Raw genomic sequence first — 26,646 nt, 5'->3', positions numbered from 1 at the left:
AGTGTTCATCATAAAAGTTATAGTAATTGCTTTGGGGCATGTTAACATGCATTTCATTGCTTCACTTTATTGAGCATCCATGTAAACAATTAAGTTGGATTCTGTAATCAGGATATTTTGAATTGTGTAAGGTATATTGTCCATATAACCACAGCAACTGACAGTATGTTCCACAAGCTTACATTTTTGAATCAATAAAGTGTGGGGACTTATATTTTTTGGTTTCATGTCTCTTAACAGGAGGAGTTTGTGTGCGAGCCCCCAATGATAACTCGCCATACCTCCAAGATGTTTGTGATGGAGGGTCAGGAGGTCAGCCTGCGCTGTAAATCCATTGGAGATCCTGAGCCCTCGACACATTGGGTCAGTCCTGATGGAAAGCTGATTGGCAACACATCGAGAACCATCTGCTACGAGAACGGCTCGCTTGACATCCTAAAGGCATCCGTTAAGGTGGAGACATGGTTTCATTTTCATGAAATATGGTTATGTGATCAATCTGTTAATTCATGTTAAAACTGTCAGTGTGCTTTCTATGCATTTCTGTTTTATTGTATAAATTCAAATACCAAAAACAATTCCTTTTTGTAGCTTTTTATGATCTACTCTTTAGTGGGTATAGCTTAAGATCAGTGACTACATTTATAAAGAGCATTTGAAAACAAGTAATGCACTTTTTGGGGGGATTAAAATATACTTTTTTGTGATTATAAAGCATGTTTACTGCTTAATAAGCTATTGTGGACTTTATTAGCATTTTGTTTTGAATTTACAATACCAGATTGAAGAGTAACATGCATAATAAGTAGCATAAAAATAAAAAAGAGATGGAATATATTTAACATTTCCTAAACACATACTTTTGGCTTAAGTGCAAATTTAGGAACATCAAATACAATTACTGCCTGCATTTGGCAGGAAAATTAGCAAATCAACTGTTAGCTGTTAGCTTGCTACCAAGAAATCTTAAGCGCCATTTGTTTATTACATTTGTCAGTGTGAAATCTGTTACAACAAAATAGATCGTTATTCAAATGTTTTTGACTGCCAAAATATCATCATGACTTAACCAAATCAAAAATAAAGAGTCTGTTCATTATAATTGGTTTCACGGGGAACTCACAATCAGAGTAAAAGTGAGGTTAATGTTGGGTATCCTCTTTTCTTCTCCAATGATTTCTAGGATTCTGGAAAGTTTACGTGCATAGCATCTAATGCAGCTGGGGAGGCCACTGCTCCTGTTGAGTTAGTCGTCAACCCTTCGCCACACTTTGACCCCAAACTGGACCCCGACCCAGGGCCTTCAGACATCCCCACATCCATCAAATCCAATGCCAGCGGAGGTCAGGCCCGGTACGACCAGCAGAGGGTCAGTGTGTCGGATCTAACATCCAGTTCTGCTACCATTCGATGGCCCCCGCAGAACCACATACCCGGAGTCCGCATGTACCAGATCCAGTACAACAGCTCCACAGACGATATCCTCATATACAGGTAAAAGGCTGAAGAAGATGAAACTTCTGCATATACAAGCCATCCTCAGTGTTCAGACAGAATTACAGAGTATTAGTCCGAATCTAAAACAATAGGTTTCTGCTCCACAGTAGATAAACACAAAGAATGCTCCTGATGTGCAATGAAACCATTGCCGGATCGCAGGTACAATTTAGAGAAACAAAGACCTTCATAGGACACATGACTTTTCCTTTGTGCTTACTAGTAATGCACTTGATTAAAGAAGGTGATGTTCCTGATTTAAAGCCCAGTTGCTAGAAGAAAATGTTGGCATTGTACATGTCTGCAGTTTGCACGTTTCACCATATCAACATTTCAAATGTTATGTAGTATATGAGCTGACTTTGTCTTCTGGAGGTGGAGGGAATGATGACTTGCGTGTCACCTATGCCAGATGGCTGCTGAGCTGCAGACCACTGTTCAAGACCAACGAACAAAAACCGTGTGTTTTAGCAAGTCACTGTTGTGTTTCCAGCAGCTTTTAGGTATTTTTTAACAACTTGTCGCTGTTATTTGACCAGGGATAGTGTTACAAAAAGTGGTTGTTTTTACTGAAACATCGCTGCATTTCTAACAAGGATTGTGCTACAAAAAACAGGTATTTGAAGCCAAAACATGTTCTTTTCCTAACCATAACCAGTTTTGGGCTAGTTAATCTAAAATCGTAATTTATTACTCAATATTCATAACTCTTTTCAAAAGTTAAGTTATTACTTTATTTATTACTCCCTGCCATCAGTAATACATAACACTACTTGTCATATTACTTCTCCATTACACCCCACAGAATTGGTAATTACATCTTTTCTCCTCAAAATTCAGACTTTGCATGTGCGCCTCTGTGTTAATGTGAGGGTAATTGTTAATTTAAATCCAGACTTCTTCTATTGCCTGTGGCATATGTTTTCCCAAGAATCTGACTGAAAGATGGACAGTTAATCCTGGAGTCTGGCAATATCTCATCCTCCCTATACCCAGCCACAACCTTAATTTGTAGCTGCAGCTGTCCACAATTAAACCCAGTTGTGGTTGTTTAGCCAGTGTAAGGTTGCAGCATTCCTGCATGGCCACCGAGGTCTCACCTTTGGTGGGGTGTATTTCATGGAGCTTCACGTTGTTGCGCTGTCGTAGTAGGTGTTTCAGACCAAAGGTTTGAGGACATGTTTTTCGCAGTAGAAAGACTGTGACTGTCACCACCTACAGTAACAGTGATCTTGTCATTTTAACTCCCGACAAAGTTAAAGTAATTGGAATATTCCCAGCCACTTAAGGTAAACTTTTCCATCTTCCAAACTAGCTTGCTACTTTGTGACATACAAGCCCAGTGCAATGATTGCGTGTTACGCGAGCGGTTACGTCAGTTGGAGGCCTCCACGTGGGGAAGACAGACATGACGCTCGGCCAATCATTGCATTTGGTCCGAATGCAATGATTGGCTGAAGTTTTTTTTTAGAACCATATGAGAATGGTACAATTATCAGTTTTTTGTCTCTGGTGGAATTCACTTACATTTTAGTGTGCCATCAGCTTATTAATAGCATTTTAACCTAAACAAAGAAAAGCATAAAATTTCCAGAAAGGTAAATGTTGCTTTAAGTCAAAATAAATTCTTTCAAAATACACTTTAATTTTCACAGGAAATGTACAGTTTGCATACTGTCGCTTTCAAAATAAATGCACCAAGTTGGTACAACACAGGGAATTGACTTTTTTTTTTTCCTTCAAAAACAAACGCACGTGGTTACATTTTGCCAGCACATACACATGGTTGGGTTTAGAAATAAAGAACAGGGTTTGGCGTAAGCGAACACTGGCCTCCCGGGTGAAGGGTGGTGGTTGTTGGACCCATCCACCACCCCTCCCGCCTGCCCTACTCAGATCATCACTGCCTTAACTTTCGTTGTTTTCTCGTTACATTTCCCCTTGACGCTGTCAGGCACTATTAAACAATAATTGCGACCGGTCGCATACCACGCTGACGTGAAAGGACAGCTTTTGTTGTCGGTGTCTGATGCTGGAAGTCACTGTTTGACTTCAGATTGAGACCGGGTGGTTTCTGCCCAACACTGACCATAACCCTATGATTTTTGTGCCTAAACCTCACCACACATTAACCACAGCATTTTTGAAATGATAAGAAATGTAAAGTTTCAGCATATCCACTACAGAAATGTACGATGCCAACATTTCTGCAGCAGTTAGGTTGTGATTATCTGGAGTAATCCACCACTCAGGGCAGTGGGAAAGAGTGCTTGTATGTGACGAAGATCTACAGAGAAAAAAGGAGTAGTGCATCTTTCCTGGGGATCATTTCTGCCTGAAGTATAAAAATACAGTTTCTGCCTAGTTGCTGATGAGGCTGGATGCTTTGATAAACTGAGATTATATTCAATTTACATGCCATAAATTGAAATCACTGTAAATAGCACAGTTTTCAGCTCCAACAAAGCATCCTGTTCCACTCTGTCTCACAGTAGCATGCATGTTCTCTATCATCTTGTTCCAGTTCTTTGCTGAGGTTTTATGCTATTAACACTAAGTGAAATACTCAAACCCAAGAATCTATGTTTGCACTACATCGATTTTCTAGATGTCTGCTGCATCATTTTAGACACGTTTCCCTAAAACCCCTCCTGACATATTTGGTATCTTTGTGATGCACTCTAGAATGTAAAGCTTAATTGAGGCTTTGTGGGTTTGAACAATGTCTGGCTGCACAACAGCTCTTTATTTTATTAGTATATCAGGATCCATGCAGGCAGCTATGTGAATATCGCTTTACAGTGTATCAGCAAAGGATGTTTAGTGTTACATATGGCAGTCATATTGGAGATATCCAGGTCACTGCAGCAACACTGTGAACAGCCGAATGTCTTTCCAACAATGTGTACAACATGTGTATTCCTACGTGTGTGTGTGTGTGTGTGTGTGTGTGTGTGTGTGTGTTTTGTTTGGTGATTTGACTGGCATATGAGTTTGTTTTGTTTATGTGTGATGCTGTGTATTTGTCCTCTGGGCCTGTTGGTTATGTTTATGTATTTATATGTTTGAGCCTTTGTGCTTATCAGGTGGAAAAAAAAAAGTTGTTGTTTTTTTCTCCACGATAAAAACAGGTAGAGGAAGTGTGCGAATGTGAGTGGGATTTCTGTTCCTTTCTGTATGTCTTTGCTCCAAACACATATCATCCCTGTGTGGGTAGTTATCACCAAGGTCTTCCTTGCGTAGGAGGCTGTTTCAGGTTGTGTGAAAGTGAACAGCTCAGTGAGCAACAAAAGACGAGTAAACTGGGGAAAAAATGTGATTTGGCTTTCAGGCAACAAATATCAGATCAGTTCTTGAGCTCCCAAAACATTATTTGAAAAACTTGAGAATTATGGTATTATGGTCATAATTCAGAGCGTAATCAGTTTGCTTTTTGAAGTGAAAATCCATCCCAAAACACAACAACACAGCTTTAATCCTTGGTGAGGTTTGTAGGGGGAGCTGGGAAAAGTCCACCCAAGAACAAAGCTATTAATGATAAACTTAAATCCTCCTGCAGTTACTGGTGTTACACTCTTGGCCAGAAATGACAGAAGAGCATCTCAGAGCTCTAGGGTCTGCTCACATAGAGACAAAGAAATCAAGAATGAATTCCAAAAGACACCTGCAATAGGCTAAAAAATGGGAAGAAAAAGATGTAACAGCATAAATCTGAAAATTAATGAGTAAAGCCAGGCAGAACATTAAGATTAATGTAAAGCAATCATTTTCTACTATTCAAAAGCAAAGACTATGCAGAAAAATGTCCAAAGGGGGAAAATCAATGCAGAAAAAAATCATTGAACTGTGCAGAACCCAGTGCAAAAGAAATACATCTTACATAAAATATATTGTTCAAGCACATAAAATTTGCAGCTGTGCAAATGAGGAGGCCAGAAATTAAGAAGATCAAACACTGATGCAATAATAATATATATTAAATAGTGCACTTTAAAAAAAAGTAAATGAGGTGTGAAACTTCCCCGAAGGAATCTTTTGGTCTGTCTCCAGACCTGAATCCTCTCGGCAGCAGCTGATTTGCACACCCTAATCACCAGATGTGGATTTCAGAGCATGTTTCAGGCTGGAGCTGCCAAGTGGCTGAGTGTGGACCCCTCTATCAGCCCATGATACTGAGTGACCACTGGATGGTCCCATCAGCCACTTAGCCAGCTCTGTAACCTAGCAACGTCATTCAGGATGTATAATTGAGTGTTATTACGAAGCATTTGGAGGGCTGACAGATGACAGTTTGAAATGTGTCCGCGGCCTCAATTCTCATTTTAACCAAAAACCAAAGGCACTCAAGTGACTATTTTCTAGCCTTCGATTGGAGGGAACACGTGGTCAGGTGTAGAGCATCCAAATGGATCATTTCAGATTGAACCGTGTGGGTGACCTAATGGTTTCCCAGGGAATGGGAGGGTGTTTTGCTCACAGCAAACTGTGACACCAGGCAGCCTGGTGTCAGCAGGTTAAGCAAGATGACTGTCCATGCATCTTAAAATGAGTCAAAGTTCACATGGTTCTGAACATGGGTCCCCCGGAGGAAGTCCTGTGTACTGTATTGTGACCCATCCACTGCCTCAATCAGTCTCCTAACAGGACCGCTATGGACTGCTTCCTTCTTTACTCCCATTAGTGCATTGGACACATGATAGCAGACTTCCAAATTACGTGGGATATGCATACGTTTTCTAGCTTATCATTACGTGGGATATGTATGAATTTTGGTGCATTACTTTTCATAGCAAAACATTAACAGTGCATGAGGACAGCTTGCACACATGTAGCACTCAACAGGAGATTGTCTGTGTTAGGCGTGTACTCACCTACTCTAAATACTCCATTTGGTTTAGGTAAGGGACGGCACCTCAGTAGAGTATGCACAAGGCAGGACATGATGCAAAAAGTACGCTGCAGAAATATCAATGTTTTGTTTACAAAGTCATAATTCGGTCATAAACAATCGAGTCTCTTATAGTGCCTTGAATTTTTCGGATGATTGGCCCTTACTGACAGATGTTTATGAATCTTGTCATATCTTCAATTAAACATTTTTGTTGGCTTCTTTGTGTTAATGACCATTGTTTTTCATCCTGGTGTGGTCTTGTGCATGGATCATGTCTGTCTTTGTCTACATACTGTGTATGTCTTTTTGTTAACAGTGGTGAACCAGTTTCCCCTTTGGGGCTTAATGAAGTGAATCCTACCCTACCCTACCCTACCCTACCCTACCCTTTCCTATCCTAGCCTTGGATGTTTGTATTCTTTTTTCAGGCTGATTGCATGATAGAAATGTTATCAACACACCCACTCAGACATCACACTGACTCTGTACAAGGGAGCTGGCAGGGTAAAGTATGTTTATTATCCAGTCCAACTGATTTGGACATTTGCGCTCTCACTTACACCTCCTCCGGGTGGAGTCTAGATGAGTTCTGGGTCACAGTGCATGTGTGAAAGGGGCTCAAGTCAAAGAGATCAGTTATTTTTGACAGCTGTAATTTCAGAGACCATACAGGTTTGCTTTTAAGCGACAAAAGCCTCTAGCAGCCATAGCAATTATGCCTCTGTCTTGAGCAAAGTAAGAAAACAGTTTAATAATTGTTAAGGGGCAATGGCTTCCAGTTTCCATCTGGAAGACAACATCAGTTTCTTTAAGCATTAGAAAGATCATTCCCGCCCCTTTCCAAGCAGTTCTTCTAACTGTGACATTGAACGTCCTCGTACTCTGACAAACTGATAAAATTCACCTTTATTGATTCCCAGTGAATTTGGTTCTTGCAGCAGTACGAAGGCAAAAATAAATACAGATAAGAGTGGAAAGTAACAGAAATAAATAATAAGAGGTACATATAGTAAAATGAGAATAGAATAAAACACACAGATGAGATGCCTGCCAAGCTGCAGACCACTGTTGGAGACCAACAAACAACAAAACCCATTTTAGCAGCAGCGTTTTAGCAACCCATGAGCCTTTTTCTATTAGCAGTGTTTGTCTGGTTCTGCTAACTGGTGGCTGGCGTGTCACTTAGGCAAGACGCCTGTCAAGCTGCAGACTACTGCATGCCACTGTTCAAAACCAAAAATTTGTAAAGGCCGATGCACACCTTGAAAAACTTTTGTGGACAGGTGCGTAAGAGCATAGAGTCCAGACTGTTCAAAACCAACAAATAACAATGCTTACTGTTTTTTAGCGGGTCATCGCTGTGTTTCCAACAGCATTTAGGCACCAAACATGGGTGTTTTGCAACAACCCATCACTTTTTTTCCAACCGTGATAGTGCCAAAAAAGTGTTTTTTCCAGCAGGGATTGTGCCCCCAAAACTGGGTATTTTATGCCAAAACATGATCTTTTACTAATCATAACCAAGTATTTTTTCTTCCTAAACCTAACCATATTAACCACAGCGTTGTACGTATACGTTGAACATAATAACATACAAATGTAACGTATCCATTGGTTTGCAGAAACATGAAAAGGACAACATTAATTCTGGCAATTAGGTTGAGCTAATATAGGAAATGATTAAGAAATTGTACTCATTTGTCTGTATGATACAATAGAATATAGTGCAAGAATATGGTATAGGATAAGTAGTTAGGCTAGGCTGTCAGAAGTAATGTCACCTTGTTAATAGGAGGTGTTAGATCAGAGGACATTGGGTCGATCTGGAGAGCAATAAGTAATGATGTATTTTGCCATTAATCGGGAGGAGTTGTTGTAATATCTCCAACTTGACAAAACCAGTGTTAGCCAGCAGTGTCAAATTGGCTGCAAAGCCACTATTACATCTAAATAAAACCAAATATTAATAAAACCAGCTATTGTAATTGGAGCTGTACACTGTTTCTTTGTTCTGTTGTTTGTTTCCAAACTGTTAGTTTCTTTTATGGTTTCACTTGTTAGCGGTTGCAAATTAATATCATAAAGAAATTGCTAATTTATGCTTAATTTTACATTTATGTTGTGTGACCCAGATCATTTATTTAGAAGGAAAAGGCTTTAGATGTTAAGTAATTAAAGATGGAAAGATGAGAGCAGATTAGTTCTACTCTGTTGCTCTTGTGTCTGTAACATTATGATGCAAACAGAAAGGTAGCTAGTTATTGTGTATTTTCTGGGTTTCTACAGTATTTACAACAGGTACTGCTCGGCCTCTCTCTTCTTTTAACATTCACTCTACTGAGGCAGCCTGAAGGCACAGAGATGCAGCCTCCTTGTGTTTCAAAGGTCAACAGTTTGATTCTCTGGTTCGGCTGGGAAAATCGGAGTATGGGAAGTGAAACAAAATCGTTCTCTCCTGCTTTTATGCCGGCTGTTGTTGTTCCCTTGAGCTCTGCATTTACACCCTGCAGTTGCACCAGTGGAGCCTCCAGCAGATTTAAACTGCAGAGGGATTGAGCAGCCTTCAGTTTGTTGTTGAAAATGTCAAAAAAGGAGCTTGTCTGCTCATCAGTCATCTGGATAACGAAGTGGTGTAAAGCAGACAGGGAGACTAAAGCAGTTAGAGGATAGCATTCTCTCAGAAACAACTTAATTTGTTTTGGGCAGTTATTTTGTAAGATAAATGTCCAGAATCTATTGCACAAAATGCTTACAAGAATTGTCTTTAACACGAAGGCCCCAAGCAATGTCACTGAAATCAGTGCCATGATATTAATAACAATAATTTTTGTTATCAGTAAATATCACAGTATGGCCAAAGTATGCATGATCACACCAAAAAGTATTCAAATTGATACTGTTGAACTCTGCAAACATTCAAATCAATTTTAAATAACTCATTGTGTATCTGATAAACTTCTCAAGAACCTGATGACATCCAGTGTTTGCACAGGAACTTTGTCCCTGCTGGCCACCATACACTCTCTTTCTTTATAAACAGGCAGTCAGCTTTTTGTACTGTGGCTTTTTTGGCCTACTTTATAATCTACGAGTCAAGTAAAAGCACCTATTTTAGCTCGCAGTGGCGGTGCTTATACTTTGACTTTAAGTGCAAAACATTTTATAACACAAGTGGAGCTCTCTGGCAGAGTTATGGCCTCTCCACTGTACACTGTAATAGAAGAGACTCACAACGCCCACTCTGCCCTCTCTGCCCCGCCTCTGCAGTCTGGTCCCTGGCTTTACTGCCAGTCAGAGCACTGTGCTGTTCATCATCACATACTGAGGCACACACTCTCTGCACCACTTCATATCCATTGTCATAATTACTGTCACTTTCTGGCTTTTATTTGCTGAGCAACACCTCATTCTTTTTTATCTCAGGTGTCGTTAAAGTCTCCAGTAAATGACATGTTTGCGTCTTTAATGCAATGTGATTCCTGAAACAAGGTGGCTGCTTTTCTTTTGGCCATGCTAGTGTGCATATAGGATGAGTGCCAACCCAGTCGCCTAGAAATGTGTGCGTTCTACTTTTCTGCAAACCACGGATACATTACATTTGCACATATGTTAACCCTTAAACAATGCTGTGGTTAAGGTATGGTTAGTGAGAAAGTAGGAAACCACTTGATAATGGGTGGTAAAAGATCATGTTTTGGCCTAAAATACCCTGTTTTGGGAGCACTACTCCCACTGGAAAAACAGCAACTTGTCGCTGAAAAACACGCACATCTGGGGGCTAAAAAGCTTCAGGAAACACAGCGACAGCTCACAAAAAACACCTATGTTTCAGGGCTAAAACCTGCTGGAAAAACCTTGATGGGTCACCAAAAACACTGATGTGTGGGGGCTAATACGCTACAGGAAAAACAGCCATGGATTGGGTAAAAACACCTGCATTTGGTGGCTAAAAGCTGCTGGAAACACCAATTTTGCTGTCTGTTGGTTTCAAATGATGGTTTGCAGTGGTCTGCAACTTGGCAGGTATCTCGCTTAGGTGACACACCACACACTATCCCCCTGACAAAGTCAGCTTATATACTACATCAGTTTAGAAGGGTTGGTATGATACATATGAAAGGTGAAAATGTAACATTTTTGTGGTTTTGCAGAAACGTACAATTCCAACAATTTTTTCCGGTGACCGTGCTGCAAGTGCTGGGAGGTTTTAGTGTTATGTTGATATGTCCGGGTCTGGACCTCTAAATGTATCAATAGCTGCTTTCCCTGATGAGATTGTACCAGCGATATCGGATATTTTAATCCAAAACATGAGCTTTCCCTAACCATAACCAAGTGATTTGTGTGCCTAAGCCTAACCACACGTTAATGACAGCGTTGTTGAAACGTAAAGAAACATAAAGTTTCAACGTGTCGGCTACATAAAAACACAAATGTAACGTAACTGTGGTTCTTGGAAATGTACAATGCCAACATTATTTTCTGGCAAGTGGGTTGCAGGCACTGTTGTTTAATTTGATAGGGAGGGCACATGGGCAGGATTCCTTCCAATTGGTGGTGGCGTTACTTGTTGGATTTTATCTTCAGACCCCCCAGAGCAAGATGAGGGCAACTCTCACTTGTTTTCAGGAGCTGTCTTTTTTGTGGGGTCTTTAAAGGGGCATTTTGATTTTGTTATCACCCCTAACAGCACCCTGACTCCTAAAATATCCTGTTTAACTGTTAACTGTGTTGATTTTCACAACCTCAACAGAGAGCTGAGAGGAACTGGAGGTTGTTGGATGGTATAACCAGGCTGTAAAAAACATGTTCCGTTAGGGTGGGACTTTATTTGCCTTGTCTCCGTTAACAGCTTCACAATGCAACAGAAAATTGATAGAATTGGCTGTGGTCGGAGATGCTGAAAGCTGCAACTTGCAAAATGTTTCAACACTAAAAAAAACCCACACTAAGCCAAAGGCAGTGTTTGTTTTTCTTTTCTTAAAGACATTTTGTCTCACTTTTGTTGACTAGATCTCTTGGCATCATAACCATAATGCCGTAATGGACAAAGTATGTCTCAAAGTTGTGTGTCTGCACAACATGTGCCATTTTTACAATAGCAGTACTTCATAACAGTGGATTAAAGTGTGCAAGAATGAGTCTGCAGTAGAGCTTTTGAGATCAACACGAGGGGTTCTCTGCACCTCCTCTGCAGCCTGCACAGTCAAAGCATGGAAGGAGGGATACAAGGAGAGTGTGCTCACAAATATGACAAGTAGACAGCTACCAAGAGACATTTTGTCCAGCTTCTCATGTGGACAACAAAGTAAGAACTGCAGTATCAGCAAAAGCATTGATCCCTGCATACCTGCAATTAAAAAATACCTGCTCGGTTGAGTTTCATCTCTGCTGCACATCCAGTTACATGATATTTTTCTGTTTTCTTGATTCAAATCTCAGTTTTTCTGGATCAGAGATACTCCTACCTTTTCCAAGCCCTCATTAAAATAGTCAACCCAGTAGTCTAACAGTCTGGATGCAGTCAGCTTCCCCACAAATGGTTGGCCCAAACTGTGCACAGCTTTTTCTAACCTTTATCTCTTCAGGGAAAGTTGAGCGAGCATGCCTGCTGTTATTCCCCGGCCTGCTTCACATTCACATTTGGGAGCTGTCCAATACTGCTGAACTGCATTAACTGTGTGAACTGAGCGGCTGCAGTCAGCTGGTTGTGGAGCAGCTCTGGGGTTCATCATGGAAGTTGCTGAGGGGTGGCGGGAGGAAGGTGGGATTACTGCCACTGATCTTCTAGTCCGAAGCCGCTGGCTTTCCCCTGTAGGCTACTGCTGCCCTATCATAATGACATGACAAATGAGGCAATGAGATTTTTAGAGGCTCAGCGAAGTTCAGTGACCATCATCACTGCTGTCCACGCCACAGGGAGGCACAGTTCAGCTGAACAAATTATGCATTACATATGAAATAGATATTAAAAACTTTTGCAGGTTTTTTAAATTGGGTACCAATCAACTGATTTTTCCCTTCCCACTAACAGCCTCTCCACTTGCGTAAAAGAGCTGTTTAGCTCTGAGCTATTAGCTGTAACATAAGCAGAGGGAGCACAGCAGTCTATCTACTAGCCATCACTTCAGCTCATGTTGTACAGCAAAAAACAAATGTAGCTTCAGAACAAAGATAAAGGCTTTAATGGAAACAAACTTCAAATATAATAACATCTATAACATTTACTGTAACTATACAATAACAATCAAGGTCATTGGTGTAACACAGACAATAGACATATTATAAGGAGAAAAAGGAAGAAAGGCAGTGAAAAAATCATTCCAAATGGTGTAGATTCTTGTATCTGTTGCACTCCTGAGAGAGAAGTTGGACCTTTCCCTGACATTGTTTACACCTGACTGCAAAACAACATTCTTCATCTTTAGCACACGTCAGATTTACACCACACTGTTGAACAACATAAACATATCTTAACCTTTGTCAGCAGACATGTCCATATTTTTTTCCATTTAGATTTCAACAACAAAGTGCACAAACAAATGACTTCTCAGGAAAAAATGGTGTAAAATCACTCTAATCCTTTAAATATACAGGATATATCAGCCCAGATGCCAGTCAATGTGTTGGTATTGTTTGTTAGGTTTTGCAAAGTGGTAGATGGTGTGTCAGCAAAGCAGGACGCCTGCCAAGTTGCAGACCATTGTTCGAGACCCACAAGCAACAAAACCAATCGATTTTTTTTGCAAGTCATCACTGTCTTTCCAGCAGCTTTTTACGCACCAAATGTAGGTGTTTTGTAGCAACTAGTCCCTGTTTTTCCAACTGGGATAGTGCCCCGAAAAGCAGTTCTTTTTTCCTGAGACATTGCTGCTTTTCCAGCAGAGATTGTGCCCCAGGAACCAAATATTTAAGCCAAAACACCATTTCTTCCTTACCATAATCAAGTAGTTTTTGTGTCTAAACCCAGCTACACATTAACCAAAGCATTGTTGAAACATAAAGTTTCAAAGTATCTGCAATGTAATGTGCAAGTGTAATTTATCCATGATTTGCAGAAACATACAGTGCCAACATGCCGTGGCCATTATGTTTTCGGTCTGTTCCTTGTGAACACAGTAATTCAAGGGAATTTCTTCAAATTTGGCACAAATGTCCACTTGGACTCAATAATGAACTAATTCAATTTAGGTGGTCATAGGTCAAAGTCAAGGTCACTGTGATATCTTGATATCTCAACAACACCTCAAGGGAATTTCTCTAAATTTGGCACAAACGTTCGCTTGGACTTGAGAATATATAGATTTGACTTTGGTAGTCAAAGGTCAAGGTCTGTGTGACCTTATCTGTGTCATTCTTATGAACATGATATCTCAAATATGCCTTGAGGGAATTTCTTTAAATTTGGCACAAATGTTCACTTGGATTCAACAGTAAACTGATTGGATTTCGGTGCTCAAAGGTCAAGGTCAGTGTGACCTTGTATCTGTCCCATCCTCGTGAACACAATATCTCAAGAACACCTTAAGGGCATTTCTTAAGCTTTGACCCAAACGTCCACTTGGACTAAGGAATGAAATGATTAGAATTTTGTGGTGAAAGGTCAAAGGTCAAGATCAGTGTGACCTCACGAAATATGTTTTTGGCCATAACTTCAACAAAACTTCACACAAATGTCTAATATGTTAAAATGATTAAGTGATGACATTCTATATCCAAAAGGTCAAAGGTCAGCTAACTGAATTAGTGACACTCATCTTGGGTGACCACCTTGAAATTGTGCTGATTCTATAGATCTCCTGTGCTGTCGGGGGATAAATGTGTGTGAAGCATCCATGTTTTCACAGACATGGATGTAAACTATAAGAGATACTTGACTGGTGCACGGAGGCATACAACCATGGGGCAGTAATTCAAGTTTCTGATGATGGGTTGAAACGTCACCACACACAGGACATCTGGAAAAACTGCTGTAACTGAACATGATCTTAACAGCAATTTAATTTCTTTCAAAATGTAAATTGGCGAAAGAAATCCGTAGTATCTAAACATACTTTTGTGGAGAGTGGTTTAAAACTGTGAACCTGAAGAAGATCACAGTTTTCCAGAAAAAGGAGTGAATCAGGGAGCAGTGAGGAAGAACAAGAAGGAGACAGAGAAGTGTTAAAGGGAAAGGAGGATGGGAGAGGGATGGTGAGAGAAGAGGAAAACTGGTTTCGTGGTGCAGTCAGACTGCTTGGTTTCAATCTCAGCACCTCCTCCTCGTTCTTCTCTTCTGTGCTGTTTTTTTTTTTTTTTTTTCATCTTAGTTTCCTCGCACACTCAGGTTTTCAGTTCAACGTGCTGCGCTGGCAGAAAAGTCAAGAACCGAAACGTCGAGATAACAGATCGACATTTCCTCATCTCTCTCTCTCTCTCTCCCTCCCCTCTGTGTCTGTTGGACTCTCTGAAGATGTAGGGGAAGCAGCAGGGAGGGGAGGAGGAGAGAAAAGGAAGCTGTATTTTTATTATATTCCCTGCTTCTCCTCAATTCTGCCCCAGGGCAAGAATAACCTGACCAGCTTTATCCTTCACCCCTCTCTGTCTCTCCCTTGCTTACTCTCTCTCTCTCTCTCTCTCTCTCTCTCTCTATCTGTCACACACACAGACACACACACACACACACACACACACACACACACACTCACACTCACACACTAAGGATTATGGGTCCAGGGAGAGATCAACCTCTGTCAGCACCAGGAAATGAATCTATTGATTCTCCCTCCTTTAATATTCTCTTCTGCTCTTCTTTCTCTTTCTGTCCTGGACCAGGAATGTGTGTGTGTGTGTGTGTGTGTGTGTGTGTCTGCGCGCATGAAAGGCTTTATAAAGCACAGTGTGAGAAAGTGTGTGTGTGTGTGCATTTGAATTTGTGCGTGTGTGCTGGCTTTCTAATTACCATCCTGCCCGGCTCTCGAAGGAGAGATTAAAGAAGAGAGAGAGGCAGAATGGAAAAGTAGAAAGACAGAGAGGCAGTGATGGAGGAGGGGTGGACTGATGCAGTGCTGTGAATAAGAGGAGATGTTTCTTTGACTCAGCTGATACAGAGATAGGTGGATGGAAGTGAGGAAGGAAGGAGGGAGGAAGAAGGGGAGCAAGGGTCCAGGAAATGACAGCTGATCATATTCTGCTGAGATGATGATGAGGCATCAGCTTTCCTCTTTTTTTTACACCTCTCTTTTTTCTCATCCCCTACCTCCATTTTTCTATCAGTCTATCAGCACACAGACCTTTTAGAAAGTCACTGTAATGTCATCTTCCTTCCCTTTCTCTTCCCTCGCTCCATCACCTCTGAATATGCCTCATCCCTTCTGCCCTTCCCTGTCTTTTTTCCTCCTCTCTCTCTCTCTCTCTCTCTCTCTCTCTCTCTCTCTCTCTCTCTTCCCTCTTCCCTCTTTTTCCATCAGCCAAATGTCACTTCGTCCCACTGGGTCTCCAGTTAGAAAACCTCCAGTACAGTAGATGACAGCCAGGCTTTTAGGCTGAGATCAAATCAAAAGGTTTTCCTCCTGCTCAGACTCCGAGCTGCAGCTCCCGGTGTCACTGCTACAGACAGCAGGAGGTCAGATCTTACCTTGGCTTTGCAGCAACATAAAAGTTAAAACACACTCATTTTTAGGGTTTTCATGTCAGCAAAACACGTCAGGGACTATTTTTAGGGCCTCTAACAATGGCTGCTGTGGATTTACCATGATTTTTGACTGGAAATGTCCATTTTTCCTATGCTTTAGTTTATTTATGAGAGCTACCTTTAAAAGCATTGAATTTCCATCAGCATCAACTGTACATGTACTTTGAGATTAATATGTTACATTTAATGTTTATCTAACTAAAGTGTTGCAGTTCTAGAGAAAAAAAATGGATGTCTCTGCCAACCATGGGTACAGTACATTTGCACCTCATTATGTAGCGGATATGTTGAAACTTTATGTTTCAACACTGCTGTGGTTAACGTGTGGTTTGGGCACAAAAAACACTTAGGGTTAAGAAGAGACATGTTTTGGCTTATAATACCCTGTTTTGGTGGCACAATCCTGGCCAAAAATGCAGAGATGGGTCCACAAAATACACCCAAGTTTTCACTGGTTTTCACCTGGAAAAACAGCAATGACACATTAAAAAACAACTGGTTTTGTTGTTTATTGGTCTTAAATATTGGTCTTCAGCTTGGCAGGTGTCTCAACGAGATATCATGTCATCCACCATCCCCTACACTCCCCAATGACAAAGACAGCACATATACTACATCACTTTAGAAATATTGATATGCAACATGATATCTACATACACATTTACAAACAGCACATTGTACCTGCACTTTCCAGATAGTCACTGACTTCAGTCTTGATATTAGGAGTAGAGTTAATATCTCTCTCCCTATTCCTGTACTTTTATCTACACAGGTCATCCATTCACCCCCCCCCCCACACACACACACACACTTAACACACACAGCAGACCAGTGTCTGTATCTGACACCATTATCTCTTGACCTCACTCACCTGCTTCAGTCACTCACTCTTTACCAAACACAGCAGTGCTTCCTGAACACACCCACACATGTCTGCATGTGTGTAATAAGTTCCTATAGTAGACCCAACCTGAGGCCATGCTGATCTTTTCCCACTAATGATGCCCTCTCTCTTCTCTGCCAGCTGTCTCTCTTTTTACCTTTCTCTCCCCGTATCTTTGTCTGACTCACTTTCTCTGCATGTTATGACTGTCAATGCCCCTCAGTCTCTGTTTCCATCCAGATCTCAAGCAAGTCCAATTCAGGCTTTTGAAATTTAGCTAAAATAAAATGTGAAAAAGGTGAATGACTTCCAATTAGCTGAGATGACATTTCAACAACACTGTAGTTTACATGTGGCCAGGTTCAGGCACAAAAGTATTTGGTTATGGTTAGGAAAAGATCATGTTTGGGCTTAAAAAATACAGTTTTGGGGGCTCAATTCCTGCTGGAAAAACAGTGATGCCTCAGTAAAAAACAAGTCCTTTTTTGGCACTATCCCCACAGGAAACACAGGAATGCCCTGCTAAAAAATTCTTTTAATGATAGTATCCCAGCAGGAAACAAAGCAATGCTTTGGTAAATAAAAACAGCCACTTTCAGATGCACTATCTCGACAGAAAATGTAACGATACCTCAGGGAAACAACAACTGCTTTTTGTGGCACTATCCTGAAAGGATATGCAGCAATGCCTCGCTAAAAAAACAACCTCTTCTCATGGCACTGTGCCAACAGAAAACAGCGATACCTTGGTAAAACAACCCCCTTTTGTGGCACTATCGCAACAGAAAACACAGCAGTGCTATCCTGACAGGAAATGCAGCAATGCCTCAGTAAAGAAATAATGTCTTTTTGTGGCACAATCCCTGCTGAAAAAACAGTGATGGGTTGCCGGAAGACACCCACGTTTAGTGGCTAAATGGCTCCTTGTAAAAACAGCTATGACTTGCCAAAACACAACCGGTTTTGTTGTTTATTGGTCCCAACAGTGATCTGCGTTGGTCTGCCTTGGTCACCGAGGTGACACACCATGCACCATCTCCTCCACCTCACGAGGCTCATATACTATGTCACTTTAGAAATGTTGATGTCATACATACGAAATGTACAACTGTACCATATTTGTGGTTTGCAGAAAGGTACAATGTCGCTACTTTCTTTTCTTCTGCTGACTGGGCAACAGTTTAAGTGAATAAAACTCACTTTGCAGATGCCAAAAATACAAAAATAAGAGCTGGAAGAAACATCTCAAGAATTTATCGTAAGCCTTTTGTTTACTGATCCAGTCTAGTGCATGTTCTGCTTTTTAGGAGAGTGTAGGACAAAACGACATTTTGTGTTTATCTGTGGTACAATATGCCTGAGATTTACTCCCTTTTGTATTACTGTGTATTGAAGTTATTTTGTTTGTTTGTTTGTTTGTTTGTTTGTTTTTTACTTTCCTGCATCACTCATCAGTGTCACCCCAAGGCCATAACCCTGTCTTTCCTAAGAGGGCCCTGTCACCAGTCTTTATCAAGACTATTCCCTTGTGACCAGCAAGCCTTAAAGGGCCAGTTCACCCACATCACACCAAAATAAAATTACACCATATCTTAGACATGCACAAAGCTTTTTTTAATGTGCTAAAATGTTTAGGTAATAGCCCCTAAAACTTCTGTTTCCACATCAACAGTGAAGATCAATTTGAGTTTAGTCGTGCTGCTCAGACTATTTAAACAATTCAGGTCTTTCACGAAACAGTTTTTACACGGACTTTTTCTTCATTAGAAAGGAGTAGGAGGGAAAAGTGATGACACATCTGTGGCTGATCAGGACTAAGGATATTGTTCTAGGGGTGAAAAAACATTGTTGTTGAGTTTTCAATGCAGTGAGCTCCAAAATCAATCACTTTGCCTCCGTTGTATTGTGGTAAAGAAAAGAAGTCTTAGCAGCAGAGATCTCAAAAGCTCAGCAAATGAAAACTGAATCGTCTGCACAGCTTTGTTATTTTGTTGAACTCCACTTTTAAATGCTGTGATTGTGTGTATTTAGTTTTTAAGACTCCAAGCGGTGTTTGCTTCGCATATGGCAAATTGACTATAGATCTGTTCAGAGTGAAAATTCATTGTGGCAACAGATATTTCCTGAAGGTAAAATCTTTAAGATGTCTTTCTGTGTTTTTATCCTGCACATCAGTTTAAACTTCAGTCTGCTCAAACAGATAGGCGGAAGAGTTTTCATGGTTAATAATTGTGTTGCTCTGAGTAACAGCGATGTAGTGCTATTTATTTCAGTATCAAAGTGCGCCTATGACACATGAGCATGTGTGCACACTCAAATGTTATGCAACCACGCCTCCTACAGTGGCAAGTTTACATAGGCCTACATTAGTTAACTATAACTGACCACATGATGTAATGTTTGACGGATTTTATGAATAGTTTCATCATGTTGAGAATATTAACAGAAATGTCTTGTTATGATTCCTCTGAGGACAAGCAGTTGAGCAGACAGGTGTCATTTTGATGCATAAAGCAAACATACGCTGGAAGGAAACAACGGGCTGTATTTATTTACTACTGTTTACAACTCTTAACAGCTGTGTTCCAGGATGATCTGTTTATTGGAATCAAGCTCAGGACCTTTAACACTTACCAGCCACTAGTGCAGCCGCAGTAATTTCAGATGCATTTTTTTTCATGAATTGGACCCATGTTGACATCATCAATGCTAATTAGCAAGCTAGCATCAGTAGAAGCCAACCTGTTAGCTAGCCTATGGTGAGCATGAACCTGATTTTATAGTTGTTAATCACTGTTTCTGTTAAAAGGCTACCAGCAGCTACAGACAGCTTTAAGGTGGAAAGTTTTCTTCATGTTACTCAATGCATGAGTTGACGTTGTGTATCAATCAACACACCTTAAATGTCAATGTGACAACTTTGACCATTACGAAAGTAACGCATTACAGTAATATATTACATTTTAGCAGTAACAAAGTAATATAACATGTTACCAATAGGATTGCAGGTAATAGTATTACATTTACAATGTCACGTAACGTTTTACCACCTGAAATAAACTGTTAATGCTAATTTTTCATTTATCCACACTGATCCACTTTCGCCAGTGCGCCACCAGTGAAAATATCCCCTGAACGTTGCTGTGTCATCATATCATTATAGACTACATTATAGATGGGTGCTGGTGATCAGCACATCCAGGTCATACCATGCTGTGCGTTATCATGTTCACTGTGTTTATAAAAATCTGTAACGTATCCTGTTCTGTGTCTGCGTCCTAAGGCTGCTAGAAAGCAGCGGGGATAAGGAGCTGGCCTCTAATTTCTCTGTTCCCAGTCCCGGTGATCAACACATCTGGGTGATGTTAGTATGTGTTGGATGTGTGTCCATTCCCATCCCCTACAACTGCAGAGCAACGATGGCACACAGTCCCGTTCTTATGCATAACTCTCTCTCTTGTGCTGTTGTGCTGATCGGCTCACTGGAAACCGGCAGATGGTTCTCTCAGCTCTGGTGTATTAATTTGCACTCGTCATAGTGACTGATTTGATGATGATCCATTTGTTGTGCTAACCTCAATATTTGTTTATTGTGTTTCATATCGTAGGTCCACAAATATTTATCCATATCTCATAATTATCAGACTTTGATCCTCTGCCTGACCCTCCCTGTGTCAAGGCTATTCATTTATTCTAAATGGTCTAGGCTGTTTAATTGTTCTATATCATCAGGCTATTATTAATGTAAGCAGGGGGTTTTAATACAAAAATGACTTAATTTAGGAGCTCCTGTTTTCATTCCAACTATCTGTGTGATACCAAACACACATTTTTTGTACTGAGTTGGGATTGAGTCCTGGTATGTGTGCCTGGACAGCTTTTATGCTTTTATTTTTTGACTGTCCACGGCATCATCAGCACCCCCTCCCACCCACCCACCCCTTCTGCTACACTCCATCTACTCTCAATTTGTCTTGTCTTGTTTGTTTTCTTTCCTCTGTTTCCTCTTAACTTATTGACATTCAGAGGATGAGAGGCGATGATATGCTGAAAAACTTTCACTCTGACCTTGTGTCATGAATTATCCATTTACATTTTAAACTTTCAGTGTCCTGTAGAATTTCTATGGAGTCACCTTTTTCAGGGAGTGCAGCAAAATAAAGAAAAGATAGTTCTGTGGTTGTTGTAGTCCTGATGTTGATTGATACCACATTTAATTCTCAGAATTCAAGGTCCATGTCCCGTAAAGGCATATTTGGTCATTAAACTGGTTCACATTTTTCCTGGTGTTGGATTATTGGATTATTGGTGAGCTTTTCTCTTTGCCTTCCTCGGCTCACTGTCTTCAGATGGCTGACAGCCTGCCAGGTGCTCCCCTCAGGTTCAGTGCTAATTGTATAGCTCTGACTCACTGCTGTCAATTACACACTCTGCTTGTTGGCCGGCTCTCACCCCCCTGCAGGGTTTTGTATTGGTACACCTTTACTCAAAAAGCCATTCTTGGCATGCTCCTATCATGCCTCTGTGGTTCCAACCGGTGGAAAAGTACTGGACAGTTCACAGGATATTGTTTCTGTCCTTGCAGCGATTTAACAAAACAAAGCTGTGTATTCTCCATCTCCTGCTTTTAATATGCCGCATTATGTTTAATACATTTATCTCTGAATGCCTGTGTTGCTACTTTTGAGTCACACAGAGTGTCTGTGGTTGTGCTTTTATTTGTGTTGTTGACTGTTTGCACGCAGCCCAGTCACCAGAGGAAAATGTTGGTATTGCACGATTCTGCAAACGAAAAATGTTACACTTACATGTTTCATATGTATCATATCAACATTTTAAAAAGTGATGTAGTATATGAGCAAAACCCCTGCCAAGCTGTAGGCCACTGTTCAAGACCAACAAACAACAAAACCAGTTGTGATTTAGTGAGTCATTACTGTGTCTTCAGCAGCTTTTTAGGCACCAAAAGTATGTGCTTCTTATTGACCCATCACTGTGTTTCCAACAGGGGTGGTACCATTTTTTTTTCCGAGACACCGCTGCGTTTCTAGCTGCTTTTTATTTACCAGAGGTGGGTGTTTTAAGCCAAGACATGATCTTTTCTCAACCATAACCTAATGGTTTTTGTGCCGAAACCTAACCACAAGAAAAGTTGTGGTGTATCTGCTACAAAAGATGTGCAAATTAGGGACAATCTCAAAGATTGGGATCAGGTTTCGATCAAGGCATGAGGTATACTGAGCTATATAAGCCCCGTTTCCACCAAACACTTTCAGTATAGTACCTTTGGAACCATCAGTAACCTTTCAGACATGGCACCTAGACCCTAGGTCCGTTTAGAGTTTCCACCACAAACAGTACTCTTAAATGTGGGTAGGGTTGTTGTCACTCACTGCTGCTGCGTCCAGTACTCACTGTATTTCCTCATCTGCGGTAACACAGAGGGAATTCTGCACCTCATTTATCATCCACAGAACGAGGCTGCATGCTGACATTTACAGAGCAAATGGAACAGGCTGCAGTGAGTGTCTCTCTTGATGGAATAGCGGGTTTGTGCATTTAGTCCTTCTCAGGCAAGTGCAGGCGGCCTGAGCCCACAGGAATGACACTCCGTGATGCTTTTTTTTTTCTCCAAGTGAGGATTAGAATATATACAGTTCACATAATCTGGTCAAGATTAATATATATTTTTAAACGATTCTTGTGCAATGACAATAAAGTGTATTCTATTCTATTCAGTCCGCCCAGCGAATTGAGTTTTTTTCTCAGACAACAGTTGCTGCAAGAGGCAGCAAAATATCCTTATTTCTCATAGTTATAGTTTACTAATGTAAAACTTGCCACAGTATGAACAGTGGTTACAAAACCAGCCATAACTCAGCCCTGAGCAAGAGTGACCATCCGCTATTGATCAGTCTGAAACTGCAGTGATTCTAGCTCCACCTGTGCTAGGTACTTCAACAGAGGAATGACCAAAATGGGGACAGGTAGGAACGATTCCATTGGTATTATCCACAACATCCAACTGTGTCTCAAACACAGTGGAGATGGAAAAATGCGTACCAAAGTAAACTGAACCGTACTGTACAAAAGAGGCTATTGAGGATCAGATACTTTGTTTAACGTCAGCTGTCCTACAGGTGTTTTTACTCACAAGACTTTGATGCAGAGACAGTCAGAGTGCAGCCGTCTCCAACTCTCCTCCTCTCCTTTTCTCCTCCACTCAGCTGAGCCTCCATGTGTGTTTAAGAGCATGGGTTGAGCCCCGCCTGCGGTGAAACACAACACACCATAACCGCCAGCCAAAAATGCAGTATGAGACTGTTTATTTATGCCTAGCGGCATATCAGCTGCCACAAAGGGAGGCTATTAGTGTCAGGTGTATGACCCTGAAATCATTGACAAAGCTGCAGTATTGACAACTTCAAAATGGGAGCGGGCTGAATCACACACTTTGTTGATCCACCTAACCCACCTCCCTAATAACATCACCATGCTGCCTTTACTCTTGCACCTGACAGACATGAATTATAATTCACACAGCCACCAGCTAAGCATACTTTTGAGAGTTGTCCTTTTCATGTGATTACAGAATCTCAGTTCTAGGTAGTGATCACCTGACTTGATCAAATATATGCTGTACGTTAAAATTACCGAAAATTACTGAAAAATTACTTGTTGGACAGTTTAAGCAGATATACTCTGCAGGAATCAAACCTGTGACCTTTCCTCTAAAGAAAATAAAAGATATATGCTGGCATTTCCTGAGGCAGGTTGAGCTACATTTCTCTCAGTTGAGGACTGTGTCATTTAATAATGGAGCATAAAATGAATGAGAGCTTATGGCCATTTCATACATATAGATTGTGAACACGGAGTTGTCGAAATGAAATGTAACCCGAGTGATGGGTTGGATTTAGTGCCGTGCCTTGCATCAAATCCTGAGTGGCTCTATTTCATACGGCTGTAGCCGCTGCATTATTCACCAAGCTGTCATGAACAGACAGAGGCAACACTCGAGGTCATGCCTCTCTCTCAATCCTATATGGCATTCAATGTATTTTATATCGTTATGAGCACTGCATTATTCACAACCTTTAATGACACACACGCACACACACACACACACACACACACACACTGCCATGCTGACATATTTAAACTGCAATTATCTTTGATCTTTCCTGATTTTCACTATGCAAAATTCTAACTTGTTCTATGCCCAAGGCAAGTGCAATATAGAAGATAAAAGATAACCTTCACTGCCTGTATGTTCCAACTGCTGCTATTCATTTCTTCTGAGTGCATTGTAACATTAAGATACAGTAAGAAGCAGGATTTACACAAGGATGTTCAGTTTGTTTCCTAATCCTGTATGAGCAGCCATCTTGTAAAAGGTTTGAGTGCCAAATGTCCCATTTGCACCAAACACCTTTGGAACCAAAAGTAACCCTTCAGACATGGCACCTAGACCATAGGTCTAGCACTGGCTATATTTCCTCATCACTAACATAGTGAAGTCTTTACCTCATTTATCATCCACAGATTGGGATTGCACACTGACATTTTCAGAACAAAATAGTCTCTCTCAAAAGGATATTTAAAAATAGCTGGTTTGTGGATTAAGTCCTTCTCAAGCAAGGGTTTATTGTTGCTGTAGCCCACAGGATGCTTTTTTTCCCTCCAAGTGAGGATTAGAATATATGCAGTTCAAATAATCTGGTCAAAATCAGTATATAGTTTTAAATGCTTGAAGATTCAGTGTATGTCATCCATGAGAGACAATAAAAACTAATGGAGTGGTCAAAGTTGTCATACTGAAATTTAAGGTGTGCTGATGGATTTATGTAGTTACAAGTTTTACATTACAAGTAAATGTTTCACCTTAAAAGTTGCCCACAGTCGGCCCAGTGAATTAAATTGTTTTTTTGTTTTTTTCACAGACTACATTTGCTGTTAGAGGCAGCAAAACATCCTTTCATTTTATTGTTATAGTTTGCTAATGTATGTAAGACTGGCCGTGGTATGAACAGTGGTAACATAAGCCTCAAAACCAGCCACAACTCAGCGCTGACCAAGAGTGACTGTTATTGACCAATCAATGGACTGCAGTGTTCACAGCTCCACCTTTTAGTACCAGATCTGTGTGTTAGATACCCCAACAGATGGGTGACCACAAATGGGGATGATACAGAACGGTTCCATTGGTACCATCCACAACTTTTCACATTGGAAAGAGAAAAAATGCGAACCAAACTGAACTGAATCATACAGGACTGCTTGGTGGAAATGGGGCTTCATTGTCTGTTTCGTTCAACAAAGGAAAGAATGACATAGTAAGAAGAAAGCAAGTTTACATTTTTGAAAACAACAAACACTCAGTAAATTTGGTGCATATCCACACACTGCATAAGAGGTGCTTAAGAAAAGAAAAAAACAAACAGGGAGAATGATTTTTTTTTTTTTTTCAGGGTTAGTGCAGTCAAGCATCCTGACTGAAAACTAACTTTAAAAGGGTATTCCACAGGTTTAGTATTACAATAAACATAACGTTCAGGGATGTGCAAGAGATGGTTAAAAAAAAAAAAAAAAAATCAAAATCTGTGTAGCAAGGGCCAGGATTTTTAGTCCCTCATATGGGTCAAAGTTAAAAACAATAGATGTGACATTTCCCACAATGTAACTTTATTGCATCTTTCTGCACACCCTTTATGCCTGGTAAATGTCCACATCTTTCAAACTCCACACGTCCAGTTAATACAATCTTTCTTTTATACCTACTAGTCCATACCCGGGGATGTGTTATGTATAGAGGAATAAGAAATCAAAAACAGTATATTAGAGGAGATGCAAAATCAGAGCACTGTAAATGCACTGTGTAATAAATATTAATGTAAGACAAACAATGCACACTGTATTTAGAAACATGCTTTATGGCAAAATACATGGAGCATAGTTTTGGCTGACAGCACGGAGGCACTTTGTGCGCGGGGCCGTGCGCGGGCACACAGATACACACATACAGGTTTCGATCCGCAAGTGTTGGAGATAAAGGCTTCCCAGCCAAACTACCCAGGTCGCAGGTGTTTTCGAAGTGGCCTCTCTGCATGCGCAGCTCGCGCTGCTAATGGTGCTGTCAGTATGAATGGGTAGTGGACAAAAACGCAAATATAAACAGTAGAAATGTGGGAAAAATGCAAAAATGGCATCGTGGCTGTCTGCACATGACCAAGATGAAAGCCTATGTGCAAGTTCAGAGAAGTAGGTCAAAGCAGTGAGGAGGAAAACGAAGAAGACAGACAGACAGGTGGACGGACGGACGGAGGGACAGAGGTTTCTCCATTTAATAGTAGGATAGTAGGATGTAGTCCCCAAGCCTAAATTGAGATAACGCTGATGACATCACTATGATCATCGTCATCAGGGTTATTTTTATTTTTTCAGGCGGGACAAAGCTGCTCCAGAATCACAAAAGACATTTCAACATGCTCTCATCTCAATTCACAATTCACATTTGTCAGTGCTCTTTCACGTCTACATGTTGCATGCTAGGTATCCTCCTGCGTCTGCTGTTGGCATTTCTGGACCCGCAACAAATGCTGGGGCATCGAGAAAAGCACATGGTTAGGTTTAAGCAACAAAAATACATGGTTAGGTTTGGAAGAAAACATTGTGGGTTGGCTCAACATTCATATGGGAAGT

At 40.7% G+C, this 26,646-nt stretch overlaps 1 protein-coding gene across 2 annotated transcripts in view; it reads left to right on the top strand.

The window, feature by feature from the left end:
• The window catches only part of LOC117260308 (leucine-rich repeat and fibronectin type III domain-containing protein 1-like protein), a 575,214-nt gene that overhangs the window by 512,996 nt on the left and 35,572 nt on the right, over positions 1 to 26,646 (top strand). For both annotated transcript variants that reach the window (XM_033632283.2, XM_033632282.2), the window contains exons 10-11: positions 241 to 453; positions 1,184 to 1,494. In XM_033632283.2, coding sequence (XP_033488174.1) covers positions 241 to 453; positions 1,184 to 1,494 — 524 coding nt within the window. The remainder of the gene's footprint in view (positions 1 to 240; positions 454 to 1,183; positions 1,495 to 26,646) is intronic.

The sequence above is a fragment of the Epinephelus lanceolatus genome, chromosome 4 (assembly GCF_041903045.1).
Source record: "Epinephelus lanceolatus isolate andai-2023 chromosome 4, ASM4190304v1, whole genome shotgun sequence".
Taxonomy (NCBI): Eukaryota; Metazoa; Chordata; class Actinopteri; order Perciformes; family Serranidae; genus Epinephelus; species Epinephelus lanceolatus.
Note: the sequence above shows the minus strand (reverse complement) of the source record. Positions and strands in the feature narration are given on the sequence as shown.